The 25,201-nt window shown below is 54.4% G+C and overlaps 1 protein-coding gene across 3 annotated transcripts in view; it reads left to right on the top strand.

Moving 5' to 3' along the window:
• DISP3 (dispatched RND transporter family member 3) overlaps positions 1-25,201 on the top strand; it is a 50,563-nt gene that overhangs the window by 5,136 nt on the left and 20,226 nt on the right. For all 3 annotated transcript variants that reach the window (XM_049107291.1, XM_049107289.1, XM_035713450.2), the window contains exons 2-7: positions 10,232-11,294; positions 12,645-12,864; positions 22,207-22,343; positions 23,217-23,351; positions 23,616-23,776; positions 24,981-25,120. In XM_049107291.1, the coding sequence (XP_048963248.1) occupies positions 10,235-11,294; positions 12,645-12,864; positions 22,207-22,343; positions 23,217-23,351; positions 23,616-23,776; positions 24,981-25,120 (1,853 nt within the window). In that variant the 5' untranslated portion in view covers positions 10,232-10,234. The remainder of the gene's footprint in view (positions 1-10,231; positions 11,295-12,644; positions 12,865-22,206; positions 22,344-23,216; positions 23,352-23,615; positions 23,777-24,980; positions 25,121-25,201) is intronic.

Below are 25,201 nucleotides of genomic sequence, written 5' to 3'. Positions count from 1 at the left end.
TGTCCTCTGGGGCTCAGAGCACATGGTCAAGCAAGCAGGCGTTCTAAGGGTCAGGGGAGCACACTTGGGTGCTCTTCCCAGTTTGAGGTCTTGGCGGCGGGGTGGGGGGGGTGGTAGGGAAGGCTCATCCCCGCCCGACCGTCTGCCCGAGGCACCCCACACACGTGCTGGCACCTGGACAACGCGTCCTTTGCCAAACCTTGCTGATGGAGGAGTCGTGAATGCCAGCTGGAAGCCGCTCCTACCTTGGAGGAGAGCGTGGTGATCTTGTCTCTGGGGGAGGCCGCTTCAGTGGGGCTGAGATGGGCAAAGCGTTTGGCGGACGGGTGCTCCTGGGATGTTGGGGTGGGGGGGCTGTGTCCCTGTCCTGCCTCCTTCTGGCCTTGGCACCGTCCCGAAGGATCTCTCGTGTTTTAGCTGGGAGAGCTCTGCAGGGCGACCACCCCGGTGGTGACGCTTCTACTAACAGCCGACGTATTCGGTGTTTACTACCTGCCAGGCACTAGGCTTGGAGCCTTATGGGGCATTACGGTTTCACCCTCACACCTGCCCTACGAGGGCGTCGCTATCATTATTCCATTTTAAGGATCAGCAGTGTGAAAGGCAGAGAGGAGAAGCAGCTTGCTGGTGAGCCGTGGAACGTGGGCCAGCTGGCCTCAGGGGCCGTAATCACAGCCACCATATGACGACCGGGTTGATCCGAGTCTCTGGGGATTGCAGCCGGAGTCCCTTAGGATCCTTCGGTAATCTGAGTAACGTGTCGTATGGGGCTGTGTCCCGGTTGGCAGGGCAGCACGGCTTGACCACTTGCTTCTTGACTGCCAGGCAGCCAAGTGGATCGTGTTGGGGTGTCCAGATGTGAGCAACATCTGGCAGGCTGGCAGGACTTGTCTGGCTTTCCTCCAGATGTTTCCCCTTTTCATCCCGTGTAGACACAGCTGGGACTTGGGTCCCCCTGGACATGCCTGCGTGTGTGAAATCCCTGGTTGAAAGGCGTTTGCTGGTTTTAGAGCATCATCCTGTGACTTCCCAAAGGCAGGGGGGTGGTTTCAGTCCCCGTCCGCCCTCCGGGCCCGAGACACATTAGGCGCTAACCTGGAAAGAAGCCAGGCTTTGGGACAGCAGCCGGAGAAGAGCCCCCTGGCCCGTCTGCAACCGGGGGAGCAGGAAGGAAGCTGCCTGGTGAGGGTTCCAGAGCCTCCTGGAGGAGAGGAGTTCAGGGTGCCGGCCACGTCACAGCACATCTTTATGGCAACTAGCAAGCGCCGAGGAGCGAGTGCGCTAAGACGATGAATGAATGGATTCGCGGGCGAGTGAGTGAATGGCGAATGCAGCGTTGCTAAGTGGACGTCGATGGCCAGGGCCTTGATTGGACAGAGCCTGGCCCCAAGTACTGGCAAAGGGAAGGGACCTGACCGTGCCCCCTGGGCGCCCTTGACCCTTGCCCTCCCGCTGCACACCCCACCCCACCCCGCTCTGCAGGACCCTCTGGTCACTGAGCAACTCTGGCCCCTGGCCATCGGGACCGGGGGCTGCAAAGCTGCTGGAGGTGGCCGCCCCAGCACCTGGGACGTGCAGCGCTCCCCACCTTCCCAGTTGCTCCCCGAGCCCTAGGCCGCCCCGCTTTCTTGCTTCTGTGTCCTGGCCCTTTGGGGATTTTCCCAAACGACAGCTGGGAGGTGTGTCTGAAAGCTCCCGGAGTCCAGCCCTCCCGTTTGACAAAGTGCAAACTGAGACCCAGGAAGGAGGGCTTAGCCCGAGATCGCAGGCAAATAGGAGCCAGAGCCCCGTTATCGTGGAAGGATTTGGGGGACGCTGCCCCACAGAGCAGGGCAGGGGTGGGCAGAAAGGGGCTGAGGTTCTTGAGCCCCGGAAACTTCACTGGGGTCTCTCCTGGCCTCCGGGGCTGGGAGCAGCGGTGAGTTCCTGGGGCGCCGACTCTCCCAAGCCTCCCAGGGGAAAGGCAGCAGAGCGGAGGGGTGAGGTCCGCTCCTCGCCGGGCCCTGGCCCTGACTGCCCGGCTCCCACCCTCAAGTCCTGCGTCTCTGGGCAGGTGTGTCGTCGCGGAGCGTGGGCCGAGCCCGCGTGCCCGCCCGTGTGTGCAGGGGTGCGGCCCCCCCCCCACAGCCCGGTGCCCCCCTGGACGCCCCAGCTGACACACGCTCGTCCATCCATAGCGCCCCGTCCCCCTTCCCTGCAGGGCGGCCGCAAGCCCGGGGGGAGACGGGGAGGCCGCGGGTCAGGAAGGAGGGCCCCGCAGCTCGCAGCGTTTCAAACACGGAGGACTCCGAGGAAATGTGGTGCGGTGACGAGAGTGGCAAGCTGATCAGAGATCTGGTTCAAATAATCCCTTCGCTTCTTTTAGCCTCCGTTTTCTTGTTTGCAAATTAGAAATAATCCCTAAGATTTGAAAACCCCATGGAAATGACGGACAGGCTGTAAGTTGCTGCAGAGACGCGAGATCGTTCGGTCCCCCCGGAGGGCAGGGGCAGGGGGTGGCTCTGGCCTGGGACACGGGGGCCTGGGGACGCGAGGGCATCTCCTTGCTGGGTGCTCTCATCCGGCTCTCACCCTTGGCCCCCGGCGAGCCCCGCAGCAGGGGCTGGGGCAGCCCCAAGGGCTCAGAGGGGACAGTGGCCCTGAGCTTTCTCCCTTTTTTCCAGGCAGTCAGGCTGGGGCACAGCCTTCCCAGTCGCAGTGGCCTCTCTGGCCTTGAGCCCTTTGCATTATGTGCTTTGTGTCGTTCAGCTTCCAGTTTTCCTCCAAGCTTATCTGCTGTGCCGTGAGGTCAAGAAGGCTCTTACTATGTCCCTGCACCCACAGATGTGGTCTGGGCGTGCTGCGGGGAGGGTTAGGGCCTCCAAAGCCACCCCCAGACCTAAGGACCCTAAGCACATTGCTTAGCTGGTGTCATTGCAGGCCCCTCCCTGCATGTCCCCGAGCCCCCAGTTACACAACAGCTCCCAAATAGGGTGAAAGGGAGCCCTTTCCCCGTCCTTTGTCTCCTTGTCTCGGGCAGAGGCTGAGAATCCGAAGGGAGAAGGTTTGAGGGCGTCTCGCCCCAGAGAGGGGAGCACCGTTCAGGGGTATTAAGTGACTTGCTCTGAGTCACACAGCAGGTTGGCGGTGGCCGGGGGCGGTGCATCCCTACGCCCAGCCCCGGGGGCCGCTGCTTCTGCCCCAGATGGGGACCCCCTGCTTCCGCCTCCTTCCTCGTGCTGAGCTCTGAGCCGCGGGGACAGCCGGCTGCAGCCAGGGATGGCAGGGAAATTGTTTTACATTTTTGTTAATCAGGCCTCAGAGGAAGAGAAGGACCCCAAGCTCATCATCCACGAAGGAATCCAATTTGGCTTTTATGGCCTTGGTTATTGGTCGTATTTTGTGGGGATCTTTTTATTTTTCATTAACCCAGTGGTCTGGGGGCTGAGGAGCCGACTGGCTGCGGGGCCCAGGGGGTCCTCCGGGCTCACGCTGAAGTCCAGACAGCGGCCAGGACGTGGGAGACAGTGGGAGGGGGACAGGTTGGCCGAGGCATGTAGTGAGGGATTTCAGGAAACTTCCGGCCCTTCAGGCAAGGGGCGCCTGGGGCCTGGCTGTATTTTATGGGCTCTGTGTTACCGGTTTTATTAAGCTTTCGTTGCCTTTTCTTTAGAGATGCTGAGGCTGCTTGGGGGGCTCGGGGAGCAGGACTCGTGGGTCTGGGATATGGGGCCTGAGCTCCGAGACAGCGAGGGGGGGTGGGGGGAGGGCAAGAGGGGGCCACCCGGGGCGGCTTTCCTCCGGCCAGTGGAGCACAGAGGCTCTGGGCTCTGACATCGGCTGCAGGGGCCGGACCCCAGCCCCACCCTCCCGGAGCTGAGGCTGGATCCGCGGTGGCCTAGTGCCCGGTGCCTGGTGCCACAAAGCACCAACCCCTCCCGCACGGCAAGCCCTAGGCCTTCAGGCGTCTTTCGCTGCTCGTTGAAGAGCAGGTTGGCCGATGTGGGCAGCCCGCGTCCCTCTCTCTGACTGACGTCCCGTGCCGGGCCCGGATGCCATCACTCCTTCGCTCCCCGCGGCTGGAGGAGTGAGCCCTGGCCAGAGATCCGGGAGGCCGAGTCCATCCCGGGACCGGGGAGGGGTGCGGCAAGCCTGCAGGGGGGCAGGTGTGGGCCCTGGGGTGGGGGAGGCCGCAGCCTAGAGCCCCCGCTGGGAGAAGTCACTGGGGACTGGGGAGGGTGACCGGGCGGCAGGGTCTTTCAGAGAATCCTGGGCCGCTTGCAACAGAATCAGCTGCGGAGCAGGTGTGATTCCTGGGGCTCCAGGAATGTGCAGATTCCTGGGGCTCCCCCTTGTCCCCCGCCGCCCCCCCAGAGTCTGATTGACCGGATCTGGTGGTTTTAACGAGTGCACCTGCCGATGGACCCGTCGTGGAGGTGAAGGCCAAGGTGGTAGAGAATACGCGTGGGCTGTGGCCAGCCTAGGGCCCTGCCCGTGTCAGGGGCAGATTTGGGGGTCTCCGGGCCTCTGAAGTTCATCGTGATCGTACCTGCAGCTGTGACTCAGCAAGCATGGTGTCACCATTGCCATTTTACAGAGGAGGACACCGCAACTCCAGGCCCCCGCCAGTGGCAGAGCCGCGGTTTGAAGCCAGGTTTCTCCGACTGCAAAGTCCGTGCTTAGCCCCCCAGCCCCCGGGCCCGGCCCTGTGTCTCGGTACCCCACATCCTTCAGCGCGGGGCACGAGAACCCGGGGCGGGGAGCCGGCCGGGCCCTGGCGCGCGCCGGTACTGGAGTCCCCGGTGATGTATTGACCAGAGCAAAGCTTATTTGCCGGATGTGTACTGCGCCGCCGGGCTGCCGAGCCGGGGCCTAGTTTCCTCACCAGCTGTCAGCCCGGGGAGGCCAGCTGTCCTTCACGCGCTCCGTCCCCGCAGCCCGCAGCCCGCAGCCCGCCCCGCTCTGCAAAACCAGGACTCCCCGGGGCTGGGGCAGGGAGGATGGGAGATTTGGGGTCTTCTGGCTGAGGGAGGGGCTCGGACGAGCCCCAGGAGCCACCTAACCACACCCCTCCCTCCGCGGGTTTGGAGGGCATTGCTCATCTCATTGGAGATGCTGGGTAAGGCTCCGGGGTTTTGGAGAGAAGACTGTAGGAAGCCCCCGCGTCCCTAACACGGCTCTTGGGCTGAGAGGGGGTGACTGGTGTCAGAGGGGCCTAGGCGCCAGGGGGCGGGGGGCAGGCACCTGGCTGGGGCACCTGGGGGGTGGCGGTCTCTCAGATGATGGGACATTGGGACTCAGGAGGGCCCTCCCCTCCCTTCCCCACTGCGGATGAGCTGCCTTCGCCAAAGGACCAGACCCAGGGGCAGGGAGCAGACGACACAGGTCCCCTCCTCGGCGCCGGGGGAAGCGGGACTGGATCTCTTTTCCAGCTTGCACCCAAATCTCCCAGCTGAAGGGTAGGAGAACCCGAGCCCCCGAGACGCCCCCAAGGACTGGCTGCCCCGGGGAGGCAAGACGCCCCGAGCCGGGAAGAAAAAGCTGATTAGCTCCTAATTGCCATTAAGTTATATATACATATACGTATTTCAAGTCGAATCTGCATGTCTAATGTGATCTTTTTTATTACATTTTAATAGTCTGGCTGGGATAAGGGGATGAAGGAAGGCTTCTGTCGCCTACGATGGGGAGGAGGGACACGGTCACCGGGGCTGCAGGCGGAGCCATGGGCTGGAGGGCAGTGGGGGGGGCGCTTGGAGGATCTTGGCGGCGCCGTCGCCTCCCATCAAAGCCCCACTCCGTCCGCCTGGCCTGGACTTGAAGAACGCTTCTTTCCCTAGACCTTAAAAATTGCTTTCCTGTTTGGCTTTTTTGGGGGCACCTGTGTGGTTTGTCCTGGGGACTGCCACCCGCCCCCCGAATTGGGCGATGGAGCGGATGGAGCCACAGTCCTGGCTCTGCCCCTGAAATAAGAGCTGCAGAACGTCCCCTCCCTTGGCCGGGCCTCGGTTTCCCCAGCTGGAGGATGAAATAGTGGGGCTGGCTGTGCCCTGGGGTCCCCCCTCTGTTCGTCTCGGGGGACCCGGGGGTTTCCAGAGCCAGTCACTCACTGGGCGTTTGCCGGTCCTTCTGCTGTCTCGCCAGGGTCTGTCCTGCTGCGGCTCGGCCTCCCCCTCCTCGTGTTCTCTCCTTAGTGGACGCAACCCTCCTCCCAGGCCCGCGATAGGATCTCCTCCTCAAAGAGTTGAAGGCTGTTGGCAAAATCCCGTCCACACACATACGTACACATTCTATTTTTAAACAACAATTCTCATTCTAAAACTAAGGCTGCACCTAGGTGATTGCAGAAAAATTGGAAATCAAGAAGTATAAAAAAGAAAATAGAAATCACCCGTAATCCTCCCAGATGGAGATAAACCAGTGTAAATGGTTGTTTGTTTGTTTTTTAATACATATACATGTGGATTTTTTGTTGTTGTTGTTATAGGATTGAGATCATGCTTCAAATGTGGCTTTGGGTTGCCCGCGCGCCGTCCTTAAAGCTGAGCCAGGCTCCTCCTTCCCAGGCCCCGAGGGGCTGCTGTTCCGCGGCAGGCGGCTGCCTGCTGGCTTTTCCCAGGAGAAGGGAGAGCTTGTTTTTGTTTCGTGGACGGGTGTCCAGCTTGGCTCCTGGGCTCCCGGAGGCCCAGAGTTGATCTCTGGCCACGTCTGTGAGTGTGAGTGTGTGTGCGTGTGCGTGTGACAGAGGCAGAGCGGGGCAGGCGGACGGCGTAGTTGTTAGAAGCACCCCCGGGCCCACCCTACTGGGAGGCCGGGGACCCCAATGGAAATCGGCTCATGACGGGCGCCGTGGACGTGTCCTTTCCACGGAGCAGCTGGAGCTCCTCGCGAAGATAATCAATTCCCGCGGCTTGAGAAAGGAGAATCCATGTGCAGTTTGCTGCCCCAGCTGGGGAGGGCCCGGGAGGTGGGTGGTTGCCCACTGAGGCGTCGCTGTCAGCCCCCACCCGGGGGCCGGCCTCCCTGGGCGCCGGAGGGCCTCAGACCTCACCCACCCTCGTTGGCCTGCAGACCGGGGCTCCTGTCTGCTCTCTGGGTGGGGGATGGCCCCACCAGGAGGACCCGGGTCTTCACCACCCCAATCCTGGAGGATGGAGACAGGGCCCGGGACGGGAGGGACATGCCCAGGGCCACACAGGACGTTGGGGGGCTGAGCCAGGCCAAGCCCTTTGCCCACTGGTCTGGTGTCACTTCTCACGTGGCAGCTTCTCTTTTCAGGGGGGACTGAGAAGGTGGGGTGGGGCCGGGAGGGAGCATGATAGACACGGAATGCACCCCATCCACTTCCTGCATGTCCATTTCGTGCCCTTTAAGATCCTCCCCGTCCCCACCCCGGGCACAAATAGCCCGACTCCCAGCCATGTGGTCGTATTGTTTGGCGACTCTCCTCCGTCCAGGAGGAAGTTCTCTCCAACGTCTAGCTCAGATTCTCCCGAGATTCCTTTGCCTTCCTCCATGCGACATGTGCTAAGCGCCCGTCACCCTGCCCCACCAGGTACTTTAGGCCACAGGAACCCAGCAGCGAACCTAACAGCGAAGTCCCTGCTCTCGCGGAGCCCAGGCCCACCCAGCTGGGGGGCTCTCACCGGGAGGCAGAATGGCTGTGCCCAATTTTCTGGTCGCTTAAATCCAGCAAATGTCGTCTGCGGGGCCTGGGGTCACAGGTAGGGGACAGGGCTCCATCGCAAGTGTTTCAGGGACCGTTCCTGTGTAAGCAGTCACCCCCAAACTTCGTGAGGAATGGCAACCAGTGCATTATGCTCGTGGAGCTGTGGGCCAGGGGTCCAGGACGGGGTGGCTTGGCTCTCCTGGCACCTGGGTCTCAGCTGGGAAGGCCTGAGGGCTCGGGTGACTCCTCGACCGGAGGGGTCTTTGCTCACACGTCCGGTGGTTGCCGCTGTCGGCAGGAGCTCCTGCCGTGGTGACTCGGCTTCCTCCCAGCACAGCAGCAGGGTTCCAAGGACAAAGTGTCCCAAGGCAGCCAGGGGGAAGCTGCCTCCTGTCCCTTGGCCTCATCTCGGAGCACCCTTGCTGCTGCGGTCACAACACCCCACCCCGGCCCCCAGACACAAGGGGACGGAGGGCAGACGTCACCGCTGGATGGGGAAGCCCAGTCATCCCGTGAGAAGAGCACACGAGATGAGGGATGCTGCTGTGATCACGGCAGCAAGTTCAATGGGCCACGTGGGTCTCACAGGAGGTGGCTGGGGGCTGGGGTCACCCCCTGTGGATGTCATCCAGCCCCCTCTGTGAGGGGTACCGTGAGCCCCATTCTGCAGGTGGGACAGCTGAGGCTCGTAAGCCTGCTGTAAGCCACACAGCTGGGGTCTGCAGCCAGCTCTGCCTCCACGGCCACAGACCACAGACCCGGACGCCTGGGGAAGAGTGGCTGAGAGGATCCCACACCACTCAGAGAGTGCGGCTGTGACCCAGAATCCTGGCCTCAGACCCCCCCCACTCATACATCAACACATTGTAAACTGTACACCCCGAAAAGCTGGAGACAGGGCACATGGACCCCAGAAAAAAGGCGAAAGTGGCGTCGGCATCCTCCTCCCCAGGCTGGGAGTGGGGCCGCGGTTCCCACCGGCCCCACCTGCACAGGACCCCCTCATGCCGCCCTCTGGATGCGGGGTGAGGCCGAGCTCAGGAGTTTCTGCGGGTGCAGACTGGGCCCCGCAGCATCCCCGTGGCAGGCGTGCTTGGGGCAGGCAAGTGCACTTTGGCTGTCCCATCACAGGCATCTTGCATATTCGGGGAGCAGTCCCCGCCCCCTCGGGGCCTCTCTCCCTTTCACGTCTTCTGCTTTGCCCTCCTTGTTCCCCCACCCACCCACCCGCCTGCCCCACTCTGTGCCTCTGTCCCTTTGCTTTCCTATTTGCATCGCTGTCTGCCCACCGCCACCCAATTCCACCCTCCCCGCTGGCTCCTCTTTCCAACGGTCTCTGTCTCTCATCTCCCCTTTCCTGTCTCTCTGTCTCTGCTTCCCTCCTTCCCCTCACCCTCTCTTCCTCACTTTCTTTGGGCTGTCGGCAGCCCCCTCTCTTCCTGGACAGACCGTCTAATTGAAATGGAGCACTCTAGAGAATGTTAATAGGAAAGGCAGCATTAATTAGCCAGCTCTGGCATAATTAGCTTCCTCTTCTCAATGCCTGGCGTCTAACTGGATAATGGGTCTCTCTCCGTCCAAACAGAGGACAGGAGGGACAAGGGGGACAGGCCATGCCCGGGGATGCTGGAAGGCCTCCTGCCTTCGGGCCACCCTGCTGGAGTCCTCAGGCTGCCCAGCCTGCCCTCTCCTGCCAGGCCCTCCTGCTGCTTGTGCCCAAGTCTTGGGGAGACAGATGCCCGGCCCCTGCTCATGCCCAAAGGTCTGATGTTGCTGGAGCTGAATGTTAAGTGGCCCGAGCCTGACAAACAGTGGCTGCAGCTGCGGCGTCCCAAAGAGGGGGTGGGGAGCCATCGAGAGTTCTTGAGGAGAGCTGTGACAGGCAGCCAGCTCGGGCACAGCCCCATGGGCCCTGGCTGAGCACGTTACAGCTCCCAGAGGGGAGCAAAGAAATCTGTGTAAGTGACAGATAATAACATGCTACACAGACTGCAGAGCGCTTCCCCCTCTGACCCCCGCCGTCGTGGGAGGCGGGAAGGGCCACCTCTATTGTATACACAAAGACTCTGAGGTTCGGAGAACATGCCGGCGTCCACACTACCGAGACCCAAACTCGGGTCCATCTGACTCCAAAGATCCTGTTCTTTCCCCTCTACCCTGGTAACTTCCGCAAGGTACTTCGGCGTTGGTTCAATAAGAGAGGTTACGGTGGAGTGAGAGACGCCTCATGTTGGCCCGGAGTTCTAAAATCCGAGCGTGAAGCCAGAGTTGGGACATCCTGCGTGGCCCACGATTTCCGTCATACGTGACGTCCCCTTCTGTGGGGAGGACGTGTGTCTTCTGTTTGCACCTGGGCTGTGATTGCTCCCTTTTCTGTGACCTTGAAAGCCAAGACCTAGCTGCGGGAGGTGATGGGCAAATAAACATTTTTTTTTTCTTTGTCTCGTGCCCGAGAGATTAAGTGCAGTGGAGGTGAATGTGTGCTGGATGCAATTCCGTGGTAGTGTTTGTGGGCGGTGGGTACCGGGGCGGGCACCATCCTCTCCCTCCCTGCAGCCTGCTGACCCTCTCCCTGTCCTGTAGGCTATGGACCCGGAGGATGACCCCTTGCTGCAAGACGTGTGGCTAGAAGAGGAGCAGGAGGAGGAGGAGGCGGCGGGCGAGGCCTCCGGGAGGGCCCCGCGGGCAGGGCCGCGCGCCGAGCCCGCGGGGCAGTGTTGCTGGCGGCGCTGGGCCTGGCCTTCTGGGCCGCCGGCCTCGGGCTTCTGGAGCACCCTGGGCTGGGCCTTCACCAACCCGTGCTGCGCGGGGCTGGTGCTCTTCCTGGGCTGCAGCATCCCCATGGCGCTGTCGGCCTTCATGTTCCTCTACTACCCGCCGCTGGACATCGACATCTCCTACAACGCCTTCGAGATCCGCAACCACGAGGCCTCCCAGCGCTTCGACGCCCTGGCGCTGGCGCTCAAGTCCCAGTTCGGGTCCTGGGGGCGCAACCGGCGCGACCTGGCCGACTTCACCTCCGAGACGCTGCAGCGCCTCATCTCGGAGCAGCTGCAGCTGCTGCACCTGGGCAACCGCTCTCGGCCGGCGACCGGGTCCCCGCGCGCTGCCCCCGGGGGCGACCCCGGCCACGAGCCACCTGCCGGGCGCGGGGGGCGTGTTCGGCGCGAGGCCCCGCCCCCGCGGGACCAGGCAGCCAACCAGGGCGAAGGCCCGCTGAATCGGCGGCCCGAGGGGGGGCGGTGCCGACGCAGCGCCCCGCCCCCCGCCGCGGCCGCGGCCAATCAGAGCCGGGCCCGCCGAGGGGCCTCGCGCTGGGACTACTCGCGCTCGTACGTGAGCGCCAACACGCAGACGCATGCGCACTGGCGCATCGAGCTCATCTTCCTGGCGCGCGGCGACGCGGAGCGCAACATCTTCACGAGCGAGCGGCTGGTCACCATCCACGAGGTTGAGCGCAAGATCATGGACCACCCGGGCTTCCGCGAGTTCTGCTGGAAGCCCCACGAGGTGCTCAAGGACCTGCCGCTGGGCTCCTACTCCTACTGCTCCCCGCCCAGCTCGCTCATGACCTACTTCTTCCCCACCGAGAGAGGCGGCAAGATCTACTACGACGGCATGGGCCAGGACCTGGCGGACATCCGCGGTGAGCGGGGGCGGGGCCTGCGGGGGGCGGGGCCTGCGGGCCTCCCGGAGGCTGGGAGGAGGGCCAGGACCTGGCGGACATCCGCGGTGAGCGGGGGCGGGGCCTGCGGGGGGCGGGGCCTGGGTGGGCGGGGCCTGGGGGCCCCCTGGAGGCCGGGAGGAGGGCCAGGACCTGGCGGACATCCGCGGTGAGCGGGGGCGGGGCCTGGCGGGGGCGGGGCCTGGCGGGGGCGGGGCCTGCGGGCCCCCTGGAGGCCGGGAGGAGGGCCAGGACCTGGCGGACATCCGCGGTGAGCGGGGGCGGGGCCTGGCGGGGGCGGGGCCTGGCGGGGGCGGGGCCTGCGGGCCCCCTGGAGGCCGGGAGGAGGGCCAGGACCTGGCGGACATCCGCGGTGAGCGGGGGCGGGGCCTGGCGGGGGCGGGGCCTGCGGGCCCCCTGGAGGCCGGGAGGAGGGCCAGGACCTGGCGGACATCCGCGGTGAGCGGGGGCGGGGCCTGCGGGGGGCGGGGCCTGGGTGGGCGGGGCCTGGGCGGGCGGGGCCTGCGGGCCCCCTGGAGGCCGGGAGGAGGGCCAGGACCTGGCGGACATCCGCGGGGGGCGGGGCCTGCAGGGAGCGGGGCCTCCTGGAGGCTGGTAAGAGGTGAAACCTGGCCTGGATCTCACCGCTGGAGGATGCGGTGGGACTGGGCTGTGCGGGCCAAGCCAGGAGGTGACCTGACCCGGAGGTGGTAGGTCCAAGGGCTGGGGCGAGAGGGGCTCCGGGGGGACAGGAGGGAGGTCTGGGCGCACACCCGGGTTGGGGGCGGTGGGGGTTAGAGAAAGCATGGAGTGGGGGCTCGGGCGTGAGGCTGGTTAGCGGGAAGCCCGGGTGCGGTGACGGATGGGGCATCGCTCAGAGAAGATGCGGCCGACTGGGGTGGAGGGGGACCAGCGTGGGGTTGGGTCGAGGCAGTTTGGAAGATGAGACTTGAAGGAGGCTAGAGAATGGGTGCAGGGCGGGGTGCGGGGGCTTGGGTGTGACTCCTAAGGGACCCGTGGACAGGGTTCTAGGCAGAGGGGGACCGGAACGGGAAGGTGGAGCTTTAGGACTGCAACGACTGAGCCTTGGAGTTAGGTGAAGCTCGCATGCAAATAAAACGTGAATTTATCAGGAGCTGCCCGAGCAGGTCTGGGGGCTGCTGCCTCCCGGGCAGTGAGTTCTTTAAACCCTCACCCTGTCCCATTAGGGACAGTTGGAGGCAGCCTGAGGAGGAGTTTCCTCCATCGTGAGAAAGGAGTCGGGCAGGGTGACGTTGATGGAGGGCTGGGGGAAGCTGCCCCTCTGAGCTCCTGGGGCCCCCACCCCTGCAGGCTCCCTGGAGCTGGCCATGACTCACCCGGAGTTCTACTGGTATGTGGACGAGGGCCTCTCCGCAGAAAACCTCAAGAGCTCCCTCCTGCGCAGCGAGATCCTGTTTGGAGCACCCCTGCCCAACTACTACTCGGTGGACGATCGCTGGGAGGAGCAGCGGGCCAAGTTTCAGAGCTTTGTGGTCACCTATGTGGCCATGCTGGCCAAGCAGTCTACTAGGTAGGAGGTCCAGCTGCACCCCGTGTGTGTTTGCCCCTGTGCATACCAGGAAGGGGCTGTGTTAGGGTAAGAGATTATCTTCCAGGTGCTGCTTTCTCCTAAACCCCAGATCACCTACCCTCAAACTTCTCCCTAGGAAATCTTTCTGCCTGAATCAGGGGCAGAGCCAGACGCGTCCTCACCGTCACCGTGACAGCTGAAAGGCTCCATTTCTTGATCAGTGCTAGTGGATAGTGAACATGACCATTTTGGCGGAGGCAGGAAATCCTATAGCTCTTGCCCCTGCAGGTGTGGGGGTGTTGATGATTTTTCTCCTGAGACGGTGCTACAGGGTTTTCTGGAAAGAGTATTGGCCTCTCTGCCTCTACTACCCAGGGAGATAGTTGGCAAGTCAGTCTACTTCTCTGGGCTACTTGTAAAATGGGGATGGTGAGTCCTGTTACCCTTCTGGAGGCATCAGGAGGAGCTGAGCCAAGAGATGTGAAGGTGCTCCCAGGCCATGGGCACCTCGGTTGTCCTCCAAACCTTGGGGTGTGTGTCTAACAATACAACTAGCCCCTTCCTCACCCAGAAAGGGTGAGATCGTTTGTCCGTCCTGATGGACAGTAACTGGAGTGACTCTCAGTCCCCTGCCCTGAGGAGGCCAGACCCAGGAGGAATCATTCTGCTTGGAATGCCCTTGCCCCTTCCATCACTCATCCATTACACTGACAATTACCGTGAAATCAGAGCCAACAGTGATGCAGGTACAAGCCCCTCGTACACAGCGTCTCATGTAATCTTCACACCGACCCAGTGAGGTAGATGCTACTATGGTTACCTCCGTTTTACAGCTGAGGAAATTGAGGCACAGCACAATTCAGTCAGTTGTCTGAAATGATAAAAGCTCGTAAATGGTGGAACGGCATTAAAATCCCGGCAATTAAAATCCGGCATTAAAAGCGGTGGCTCAGTGAGTTAAGCATCCAGCTCTTGATTTCAGCTCAGGTTATGATCTCAGGGCTGTGAGATGGAGCCCCACGTTGGGCTCCGGGCTGGATGTGGAGCCTGCTGAAGATTCTCTCCCTCTCCCCACTTACATGCCGCCATGCATGTGCTCTCTCTCTCTAGCTCTCGAAAGAAAGAAAGAGAAAGAAAGAAAGAAAGAAAGAAAGAAAGAAAGAAAGAAAGAAAGAAAAGAAAAGAAAAAATCCAAGCTTTCTAATCTGAAGCCCTTTACCCTTTGGGTTTTTATGCCAGTCACGGTGCTAGGAGCCTCCTCCCAGCCATGTCTCTTTGCCAAAGAAACCCGTGTTCATCCACTAAGATGCAGCCTGGGCAGTTTTTCCCTGAAGCTGGATCAAAGGGCTGCTGTACCCCCTCCCACTGTGCCCTTCCTTCTCCCTCAGGAGGCAGGAGAGAGCATACGTGGAGTTAGATGTGTCTGGGGTCACATCCCAGCGACTCCACTTAGGTGTGGGAGTTTCAGCGAGCTCTTTCACCTCTGAGCTGCAGTTCACTGTAGCCCTTGGTTGTCTGTTTTTGAGTCGTTTAATTCCTTGTCACTCAAAGGGCAGTCCTCAGATCAGCAGCATCAGCGTCTCCTGGGGGCGTGTTATCGATGCAGAATTTCACGGCCTTTCCTTGACCTGCAGGATTCCCTGGTGACTTGTTTGCACGTGAACGTTTGAGGACGGTCTAGTTGCATTATGTTTCAGTAGAGTGTGAGTTTGTGGGGGCCTGGATTGTTCCTGGCTCACTTCTGTAGGCCTAGCCCCTAGTACAGTGCCAGGAAGCCCTTAGTAGGGATTTGTCTTGGGAATGAGTGAGTGGATGGATGGATGGGTGGATGAATAAATGGAGGTGTTCCTGAGAGAGGTACTTGGCTGGATTGGGAAGCTGGGAGGGGCTGGCTACAGGAGGATCTTTAGGGTTTCAGGTACCGACAATTCCCTCTGCATGATATGTTCAGCTGATGAGTCAAAAATCTTTGCCTGGGGACACCTGGGTGGCTCAGTGGTTGAGTGTCCGCCTTTGGCTCAAGGTGTGATCCCGGGGTACCGGGATTGAGTCCCACCTCTGGCTCCTCGCAGGGAGCTTCTCCCTCTGTCTGTGTCTCTGCCTCTTTCTGTGTCTCTCATGAGCAAATAAATAAAATCTTTTTAAAAAACCCTCTTCCTGGGTAGAAAAACCTCTCTTCCCCTTCCCATCCCCCTAGAGCTTCATAGGTGTGGTGACAAGCCGAGTCCCTATAGAGCTTACTTTAGTATCTTCTCGTGGAATAATCAGATCTTTTTATTACTCTGTTATTGGTTACCCAAGAGACGGCAACATCACCTTGACTTATTACAGAATAATACAAATGATCACTTTTACTACTTCCCTGACAATACTAGAATCTTAGAACATGTTCACTGTGTTTATATCCCTTCAGCCATTTGCATTTTGTTGCATGCATTTTAATTCTATATACATTTAAACCCCGTAAGACATTACATTATTATTTTACTGAGTCAGTACTCATTTATATTTACTCACATATTTACTTTTCCGGTTGCTCTTCATTAGTTTCTACAACTTCATGTTTCCCTCTGGAATCATTTTGCTTGTATCTGAAGAACTCTCTTTAGCATTTTTTTTTTAGCATAGGTTTGCTGGTGATAAATTGTGTTGCTTTGCTTACAAAACATCTTTATTTTATTTTCATTTCTGAAGCATATTTCTGCTGTTATAAAATTATTAATGGGCAGTTCTTTTAATGCTTTAAAGCTGTTAATCCATTGTGTTCTGACTTCCATCATTTTTGTGGAAAAGTCATCTGTAAATATTTTCATTGCCCCTTTGAAAATTTGTCTTTTTTTTCCCTCTGGCTGCATTTAAGATTTCTTTTTGACTTTGATTTCACCAAGACTGGTGAAACGATGATTTATGTTGGTGGTGTTTTCTTTGTGTTTGTTGTGCTTTGGGTGCATCGAACTTTGTGAATCTGTAGATTGATAACTTTCATCGGTTTTAGGAGTTTCCTGGCTATTCCCTATTCAAATATTGCTTCTACCTTTTAGGATTCTTTTTTAGGATTCTAATTACACAAATGTTAGATCTTTTCAGAGTCCCATGTGTCTTCAGTGTTCTTTCCAATATTTTTTAAAATTTATTTTTATTGGAGTTCAGTTTGCCAACATATAGCATAACACCCAGTGCTCATCCCGTCAAGTGTCCCCCTCAGTGCCCGTCACCCAGCCACCCCATCCCCCCACCCACCTCCCCTTCCACTACCCCTTGTTCATTTCCCAGAGTGAGGAGTCTCTCATGTTCTGTCTCCCTCTCTGATATTTCCCACTCATTTTCTCTCCTTTCCCCTTTATTCCCTTTCACTATTTTTTATATTTCCCAAATGAATGAGACCATATAATGTTTGTCCTTCTCTGATTGGCTTATTTCACTCAGCATCATACCCTCCAGTTCCATCCACGTCTAAGCAAATGGTGGGTATTTGTCATTTCTAATGGCTGAGGAATATTCCATCGTATACATAGACCACAGCTTCTTTATCCATTCATCTTTCGATGGACACTGAGTCTCTTTCTACAGTTTGGCTATTAAAATTTCTTTTCTATGTTCTGGTATATGTTACTTTCCATACTTCATTGCTTTCTGTTTTAGATATTCCAGTTCACTGTTCTAGTTCAGTCTTCTATTATATCTAAGCTACCAATTAATATCTATTGAGACTTTAATGTTGATGTTATGCTTTTCTGTGGAAAATTTCCATTTGATTCTTTGTTACTGATCTAAATTCATCATTTTATTTATTTTATCCATATTATCCTTTCTGTCTTTAAACATATTATCATTATTTTAAAGTTCTTATCAGCTGACTTTCAATATAGGGATAACCTGAGGATTTGTTTCTGTAGTCTGTTCTTTCCCTTGGTTTTTGGTCATGGGGTCCTGCCTATGAGTATGCCTGGTAACTTTTATTGAGTGATGAACATTGTATATAAAAAACAAAGAGGTCCAGATTATGTTATTTCCTGCACAGAAAGTTTATCCTTCCCTCCACTAGGCAGACAGAGTCGTGACTTCACCTTAGATAGCCGACCATTTCACTGAGTCAGAGCTGTCTTGCAATCCTGCAAAGTCTCAATCTACCTTGTGTTTGCCCTTGGTTCTCTAGAATTTTCAACTGGGATCCCAGTGTATTCTGTAGAACTCTTTCTCCTGACAGGTTACAAACTCTAATATTTGTTTCTCAAAACTAAAAAAACAAAAACTCCATGCCACTTTTTCAGAGGCTTTCTGCTTAGGATTTTAGCCTAATGCTTCATGTATTTCCAGTACTCAGTACAAGTGCTCAAGGGGAAACTGACTACACACTCTGCTGGTCTACAAGTTTCTGCCCCAAACTGCTAATTCCTCTGACTCCTAGTCTTGAGTTGCAGCCTTCTGTCTGTGTGCAGAATCAGCAGATGCCTCCAGGAGAAAAACAGCTATGGAAGGGCAACTTACCTTTCCTGGGTTCTCTTTCTGGAGTTCCTCTACTTCTCATTACTTTAGGAACTCTCTACTGTCATCAAATAGATAATTTCTGGATTTTATCTGACTTTTTATAGTTCTTGGCAGAAATACTTATCTTCCATGAGCTATTCCTTTACATCAGAGAGTAAAAATGTGGGCTTGTGTGTTTTTATAGCCAGCAACTAAGATAGGAGCTAGAATTTTTAAGACATTCTATAAATACAGTATTAATTAATTAATTAATTAATTAACAGTTGCTTGAACTTTCAGTGTTATATAATGAATGATCAATTAACGTATTTAGTTAAACAAAGTAGATAATCCAAAGATCTTTTCTACTTGACTTTTAAATGTTCCATTTGGTTTTTAAAACAGCTTTATTGAGACATAATTGACATAAACCAACTGCACATATGTAAAGTTTACAGTGTCGTTAATTTTGACGCACGTATACAGCATGAAACCTTAACCATAATCAAGATAGTGAACATATCCATCACCCCCAAAAGTTTCCTGTGTACCCATCTTGCCTCTTTTTGTCTCTCCACCCCCACCCCAGGCACCACTTTCTGTTTTCTATCACCATATACTGGTTTTTGTTTTCTAGAATTTTATATCCTTGGCATCATATGGTATGCACCCATTTGGTTGACCTCTTTCAGCCTAATTACTTTGAGTTGTATCCACATTGTTTGATGTATCAATAGTTTATTATTTTTAGATGTTGAGAGTAATCCAGGGTATGGAGATACCACATATTTTTTTAAAGCTATCTAATTGTTCCAGCATCATCTCTTGAAAAGATTATCCCTTCAACAAAGATTGCCTTTGCACCTAGGACAAAAATCTATTGTCTATATATATGTGAGTTTATTTCTGGATTCTCTGTTCTGTTCCACCAATTTATTTGCACACTTAAAAAATATACACACGCACAGAGCTATTTCAAATTTTTAAAAATCCAATTAAAAACTATACATAGGGTTATTGAAGTTATCTATTTGCTCTCACATGAGTTTTGGTATTTTTGAGTCTTTCACGAAATTTGTCCATTTCATTTAAATTGTCAGATTTCTTAGCATAAGGTAGTTCATAATATTCCTTTACTATCTTTTTAAAAAGATTTTATTTATTTATTTGACAGAGAGCACAAGCAGGGGGAGTGGCAGGCAGAGAGAGAGGGAGAAGCAGTCTCCCCTCTCCTGGCAAGGAGCCAGATGTGGACTTGATCCCAGAACTCTGGGATCATGACCTGAGCTGAAAGCAGATGTTTAAACAACTGAGCCACTCAGGAGCCCTCTAATTATCTTCTAAATATCTGTAGAAACTGTAGTGATGTCACCTCATTCATGTTTATTTTCTCTCCTTTTTCATGATCGGTCTGGCTAGAGGTTTTGTCAGTTTTACTCAAAGAACTAGCTTTAGGTTTTCTTTGATTTTTTTCTATTGGTTTGGTTTTGTTTTTCAGTAACTTTTTCTCTGTTCTTCATTATTTCCTTTTGTCTGCTTATTTTACATGTAATTTTCTCTCATTCTACTTTTTTGAAGTAGAAGCTGAGGTCATTAATTTGCATTCTTTCTTCTTTTCCAATATAGGCTTTTATTGCTATAAAAATCTCAGTTCTGTTTTAGCACATCCCACAAATTTTCATATATCACGTGCTCATGTTCATTCAATTCAAAATATTTTCTTTTTTAAAAAAGATTTTATTTATTTATTTGACACTGAGACAGCACAAACAGGTGGAGTGGCAGGTAGAGGAAGAAGCAGTCTCCCCACTGAGCAAGGAGCCAGATGTGGACTTGATCCCAGAACTCTGGGATCATGACCTGAGCCAAAGGCAGACACCTAACCAACTGAGCCACCCAGCCACCCCTCAAAATACTTTCTATTTTCTCTTCTGATATCTTTTTTTGACCCATGTGTTATTGAAAAGTATGTTATTTAGTTTCCAAATACTTGGTAATTTTCCAGATACCGTTTTGTGGCTGATTTTTAAGTTAATTCTTTTGTGGTCACAAAACATACTTTGTATGGCTTCAGTCATTTTAAATGTATTGAGTCTTCTTTTATGGTCCAGATTTTGGTCTGTCTTGCTAAATGTTCCCTTGTACCCTTTAGAAGAATACATATTCTGCTATTGTTGGGTGGGGTGTTCAATAAATATCAATTAGGTCAAATTGGTTGATTGTGTTGTCTGGATGACTTGAACCCTTTATCATTTTGAAATTGTCTTCTTTATCCCTAGGAATATTCTCTGAAATTTACTTCATTTGTTATTAGCATAACCATTCCCACTTTCTTTTGATTTGAGTTAGCAGGGAACATCTTTTTCTATCCTTTTGGTTTTAACCTATTTATGTCTATATTTAAGGTGGGTTTCAGAGGAGCATGTGACTCTTGATCTTAAGGTCGTGAGTTTGAGCCCCACATTGGGTGTAGGGATTCCTTAAATAAATATTTTCAAAAATAATAAAATATGCTTATTGTAGGCAGCTAGGTCTTGGGTGTTTTTGTTTTTTTTTTAAGCTAGCCTGGTTGTCTCTGTTTTTTAATTGGGGTGTTTAAACCATTTTAGGTAATGCAATTATTAATACGGTTAGACTTCATAAGTCTTATTTTATTCTACTTGTCATACATGCTTTGTTCCTCTTTTCCTCTCTTTTGCCTTCTTTTGGACTAATTCAATATTTTTCATTATTATATTTTATTTCCTTTCTTAGCCTTTTAGCCATGATTTTTTATTTATTTTAGTGCTTGCTTTAGGCCTCACAGTATGCAACCTTAGATTATCACAGCAAACCTTCAGATTATTTTATACCACTTCATATATATTGTGATACCCTTACAGTGGTATACTACCTTTTTTTCCTCCTGGCTTTTATGTTATTGTTATCATGTGTTTTATTTTCATACATATTGTAAATACCAGACTATGTTATTATTAATTTTTGCTTAAATGGTCCATTATCTGATAAAAAAGACTTAAATAAGTCTTTTTATTTTATAAGACTTAATAAGAAAGTTTTATATATTTGTTCATGCCTTGCTATTTCTAGTCCTTTTTCTTCCTTTGTATAGATTTATGTTTCCATCTGTTATCCTTCTCTTTGTACCCGAAGGACTTCCTTTAACATCTCTCTCTTTTTTTAAGATTTTTAAAATTTATTCATGAGAGACACAGGGAGAGGCAGAGACACAGAGGGAGAAGCAGACTCCATGCGGGGAGCCCAATGTGAGATTTGATTCCTGGATATGGGATCACGCCCTGAGCCAAAGGCAGATAGATGCTCAACTACTGAGCCACCCAGGCATCCCTTATTTTTTTTTTATGATTTTATTTATTTATTCATGAGAGAGAGACAGAGGGAGAATCCTTTAACATCTCTTGTAGTGGAGAGGTACAGGAGATGAGTTCCGTCTGTTTTCATGAAGTTGAAAAAGTCTTCATTTTGCCTTTGCTTTTAAAATATAGTTTTGCTGGGTATAGAATTCTGGGTCAACTGTTGTCCCAGTAGGTGATTATTGCTCCATTGTCTGCTCACTTACACTGTTGTTGATGAGAAGTCATCCTTATTTTGTTCTTCTGTGTGTGATGCATCTTTTTCCTCAGGCTGCTTTTAAGACTTTCTTTTGGGGGCACCTGGGTGGCTCAGTCAGCTAAGTGTCTGCCTTTGGCTCAGGTCATGATCCTGGAGTCATTGGGCTCCCTGCTCAGGGGGGAGCCTGCTTCTCCCTCTGCCCCTCACCTTGTTTGTGTTCTGTCTCTCAAATAAATAAAATATTTTTTTAAAAAAAAACCTTTCTTAAAAAAAAAAAAAAAACCTTTCTTTTGGTCACTGGTTTTGAGCAATTTGATTATGTACATTATTATCCTTTCATTCATGGGTTATTTTTGTGCTTGGAGTTAGTTGCTCAGACTTCTTGAATCAGCAGGTTTATAGTTTTCATCAACTTTGAGGAAGTTGGGGGATCCCTGGGTGGCGCAGCGGTTTGGCGCCTGCCTTTGGCCCAGGGCGCGATCCTGGAGACCCGGGATCGAATCCCACATCGGGCTCCCGGTGCATGGAGCCTGCTTCTCCCTCTGCCTGTGTCTCTGCCTCTCTCTCTCTCTCTCTCTGTGACTATCATAAATAAATAAAAAATTAAAAAAAACTTTGAGGAAGTTGGGGAGCCCAATAACCCATATATTAGGCTGCACTGGGGTCCAGCAACTCTCAAGGGGGTAAGTCAGGATAACCATAGGACCCATTTTGCTTCTCATCTCTTGGGGATTATCATCCTATGTTGTCTCATGTCTTATTTTATGTATTTTCTCTTTTTTTTGTTAGTTTCATGAGGAGGCTAAATCTAGATTTCACCCCATCACTTTATCTTGGCCAGAAGCAGGTGTCACTCCTGTTTGTATTTTAAAACTCAATGTGACCAGCCAGTAATGTTTTTGTTATTATTAAGAATAGTTGATGTGACCTGCATACTGAATATCCGTGTAAAACTGCATGTTTGGAAGCTGGCTTGAATTCAGGATTTTGTAGAGAATACTGAGAATTGAGAGATGATGTAGGATTTGACTATAATTGATTATTATCTGTGTCAAGCAGGGTCTCAGCCTTGGCCATACATTTGACTCACCTGGGAGATTTTTAAACACTGATGACTCAGCCCCACCACAGAAATTCTGGTTTAATTTGTCTAGAGTACAGCCTGGACATCAGGATTTTTGGAAGCCCCCAGGTGACTCAATGTAGAACCAAGGTAAAGAGCCACTGTGGAGGTGGATTGTGGTCCTCCAGGTGTCAACAGCTGTCCGCAACACACTTACGTCTTTCCTCTCTACCCCCCAGCAAAGTCCAGGTTCTGTACGGGGGGACGGACCTCTTTGATTACGAGGTACGCAGAACCTTCAACAATGACATGCTCCTGGCCTTCATCAGCAGCAGCTGCATCGCGGCCCTCGTCTACATCCTCACCTCCTGCTCAGGTAGGCCTCCTCAGAAGGCCCAGCAGGAGCCCGCCCCCTTTTTTCCTCCCCACGCTCTTCTGTCCCACCAAAGCCTGCCTTCTCCAGAATGCCAGAAATCGTCTTGAATCTGCTATGTCAGCGCCGGTAGGTTGGGGTGCTCAGAAGTCACCTTCCAACCCCAGGCAGGTGGACTGAGGTCCAGACACAGCTCGGGCCATACCCAAAGGCCCCCGCTCCCGGGACCTCATGTAGTTAACCTTTTTCTCTTTGACCATCTTTTCCTTGCCAAAAATTTTGTTTTGGGGAGTCTGGAGTATCGGAGCCTCTTTTATGGATTATTCTGTAGCCTGTTTCACAGTCCCAGGTCAGCTGCCCATTTGTCCCTCAGTTCACTTTAACATCTCACCTTCCCATGTACCCTGGTTACTTCTTACTGTGTATACAGTAGGCACTCTCTGTTGCCCAAGTGAATGACAGATTAGTAATACCTCCAAAAATGGAAAAGACATTCATTCATCCCTGTAACAAATTGGGCACCAACTGTGTGTCAGATGCTCCGAGGCACCAGAGATCCAGTGGTGCAAATGGCAGACACACTTACTACCTACCCCCAGGGAGCCTCTAGTCTACGGGGTGATGGATGTTAAATATATAGTAAGTCCCTATTGGCAACCAAGGCAAGTTGTTCTACGAAGCTGAGGGCCCGTGAACCACCCACTCGACGGCTTCCTCTGGCACGCTGGCCTCCTGCCTGGCCCCTGCTCCCCGCGCATGAGAACTGTTCAGGGCATACCAGGGTGGTGAAGGGCACTCTGTGGGGACAGCAGGCGTGAGGCAGGACCCCGCTCTGGGTCCTCCCACTCTACCCCGTGTGCCTCTCGCCCTGCCCAGTGTTCCTGTCCTTCTTCGGGATCGCCAGCATTGGCCTCAGCTGTCTGGTGGCGCTCTTTCTGTACCACGTGGTCTTTGGTATCCAGTACCTGGGCATCCTCAATGGGGTGGCTGCCTTCGTGATAGTGGGCATCGGTGAGTTGCCTCTGTGGCAGGGTGCGAAGGGTGGGAAGGAGGCGAAGATTGGGAATAAGGGGCCTCGTCCTGGGGACAGGGTAGGGCCGGGGAGCATGGATGGTGGGGTGTGGACTCTTGGTGGGTGGAGCCCAGAGTCGGATGGGTCTTTCAAAACTCCAGCCTGACCTGTCAGGCGGCCGCTCAGGGTTGGTGTGGGCCCATCGTGGAGGCAGCAAAATGGTCCTGAGCCTGCCCCTGCTGGCCTGGGGCTCCCACCCTTAGGTGTGGACGACGTCTTTGTGTTCATCAACACCTACCGCCAGGCCACCCACCTGGAAGACCCACAGCTGCGGATGATCCACACCATCCAGACGGCGGGCAAGGCCACCTTCTTCACCTCCCTGACCACAGCTGCCGCCTATGCAGCTAATGTTTTCTCCCAGGTGAGAGACTGCCTTTGTCCGCGGCCCAGCCTCCCCCTCCTCCCGTGGGCCCCGGGCTCCGCTCCTCCCACGCACCCCTTCTCTTGCAGCCAGTACAGCCGTTGCCTCAAGGCACTTGCCATGTCCCGAGACTCCGTTCTTGCTACTGGTTGCCATTCCCAGAGCTTGACAAATGTGAAAATCACAAGGATACAAATAGTGTTTATTACTGATGCTCATTAATAGCATCCAACCTCCGCCCGGAAGGGTGTGTGGCAGTTTCCAAAGCTCGTCCACGTTTAGTTTTCAAGACATAGGACAAAGGTACAACCACATCCCTGTTTTCCTAACACAGAAACTGAGGCCCAGAGAGGCAAAGTGACAGAGCCGGTAAGTGGTGAGCCTGACCTAGGCCCCTGACCCCCGGCTGGGGCTCTTTCCACCTGCCAGCTTCACCCTGCGTCGTCATCCCTGTCACCAGCCCCATGCTCCATCAGGCCCCTGAGTGGGCTCGGGAGAAGGATCTGAGTTGGGGCCAGGTCCTTGGTGCCAGGAGAACCCGAGAGGCAGTGACCCCGGCCCCGCATCCCTGAGTCTTTGAAACATTTAGTGACTTGGGTCGAGTATCCCGTCTAGAAACCCCTAGATGCTTTGGGATTATCCAGGCCTTGCTAGAGAACTGCGTGCAGAAAACAGGCCGGGCTGGGTGCTAGGTCCACTTTGTGACTGGCCGGGTGTGGCCCGGGACCTCAGCCTCACTCGCCTTGCGTGTGGATTATTCAGGGACTGAAATGAACTGATCGTCAATGTTTTCCACCAACGGTGAAGGCCTGTGTGCCGGGGGTACAGCTTCCCTCTGGCCGCCACATCCCCGCGTGGGTCCCTGGGACACCCTGGAGCACGCCTGCTGCTCCCCGGCCCTGGGCCACATGTGGGCCTTCTCTCCCTACCCTCCCTGACGCACGGCCTCACGGGCTGCCTCCCTCGGACACCCTCACTGTGTGAGGGCCGTTAGCGCACGTGCCCCGTGCCAGGCACCGCCGTGGGTATGGACCGGAGCCTCCGCCCCAGAGCTGGGGCTCCCCGTCCTCCTGGGCTTCCTCACCCCCTCATCCTGCGAGCGGTCTGGGGTCCTGAGTGCCTGTGGCTGCAGAGTCCCAGGCTCCCGCCCCGGGCCTGCCCGCGCCACGCCCCACCCACACCCCCTCCACCTCTCCGTTGCCAGATCCCGGCCGTCCACGACTTTGGCCTGTTCATGTCCCTCATCGTGTCCTGCTGCTGGCTGGCCGTGCTCTTCACCATGCCGGCCGCCCTGGGCATCTGGAGCCTCTACGTGGCGCCGCTGGAGACTGCCTGCCAGACCAGGTGCGCGGTGGCCGCGCCCTCCGCTCACGGAGCCTGCATAACGGGCCCTCCGGGGCCACCCAGATCACCACCGCGCGTCGA

Source organism: Canis lupus, chromosome 2 (genome assembly GCF_003254725.2).
Source record: "Canis lupus dingo isolate Sandy chromosome 2, ASM325472v2, whole genome shotgun sequence".
NCBI lineage: Eukaryota > Metazoa > Chordata > Mammalia > Carnivora > Canidae > Canis > Canis lupus.
Note: the sequence above shows the minus strand (reverse complement) of the source record. Positions and strands in the feature narration are given on the sequence as shown.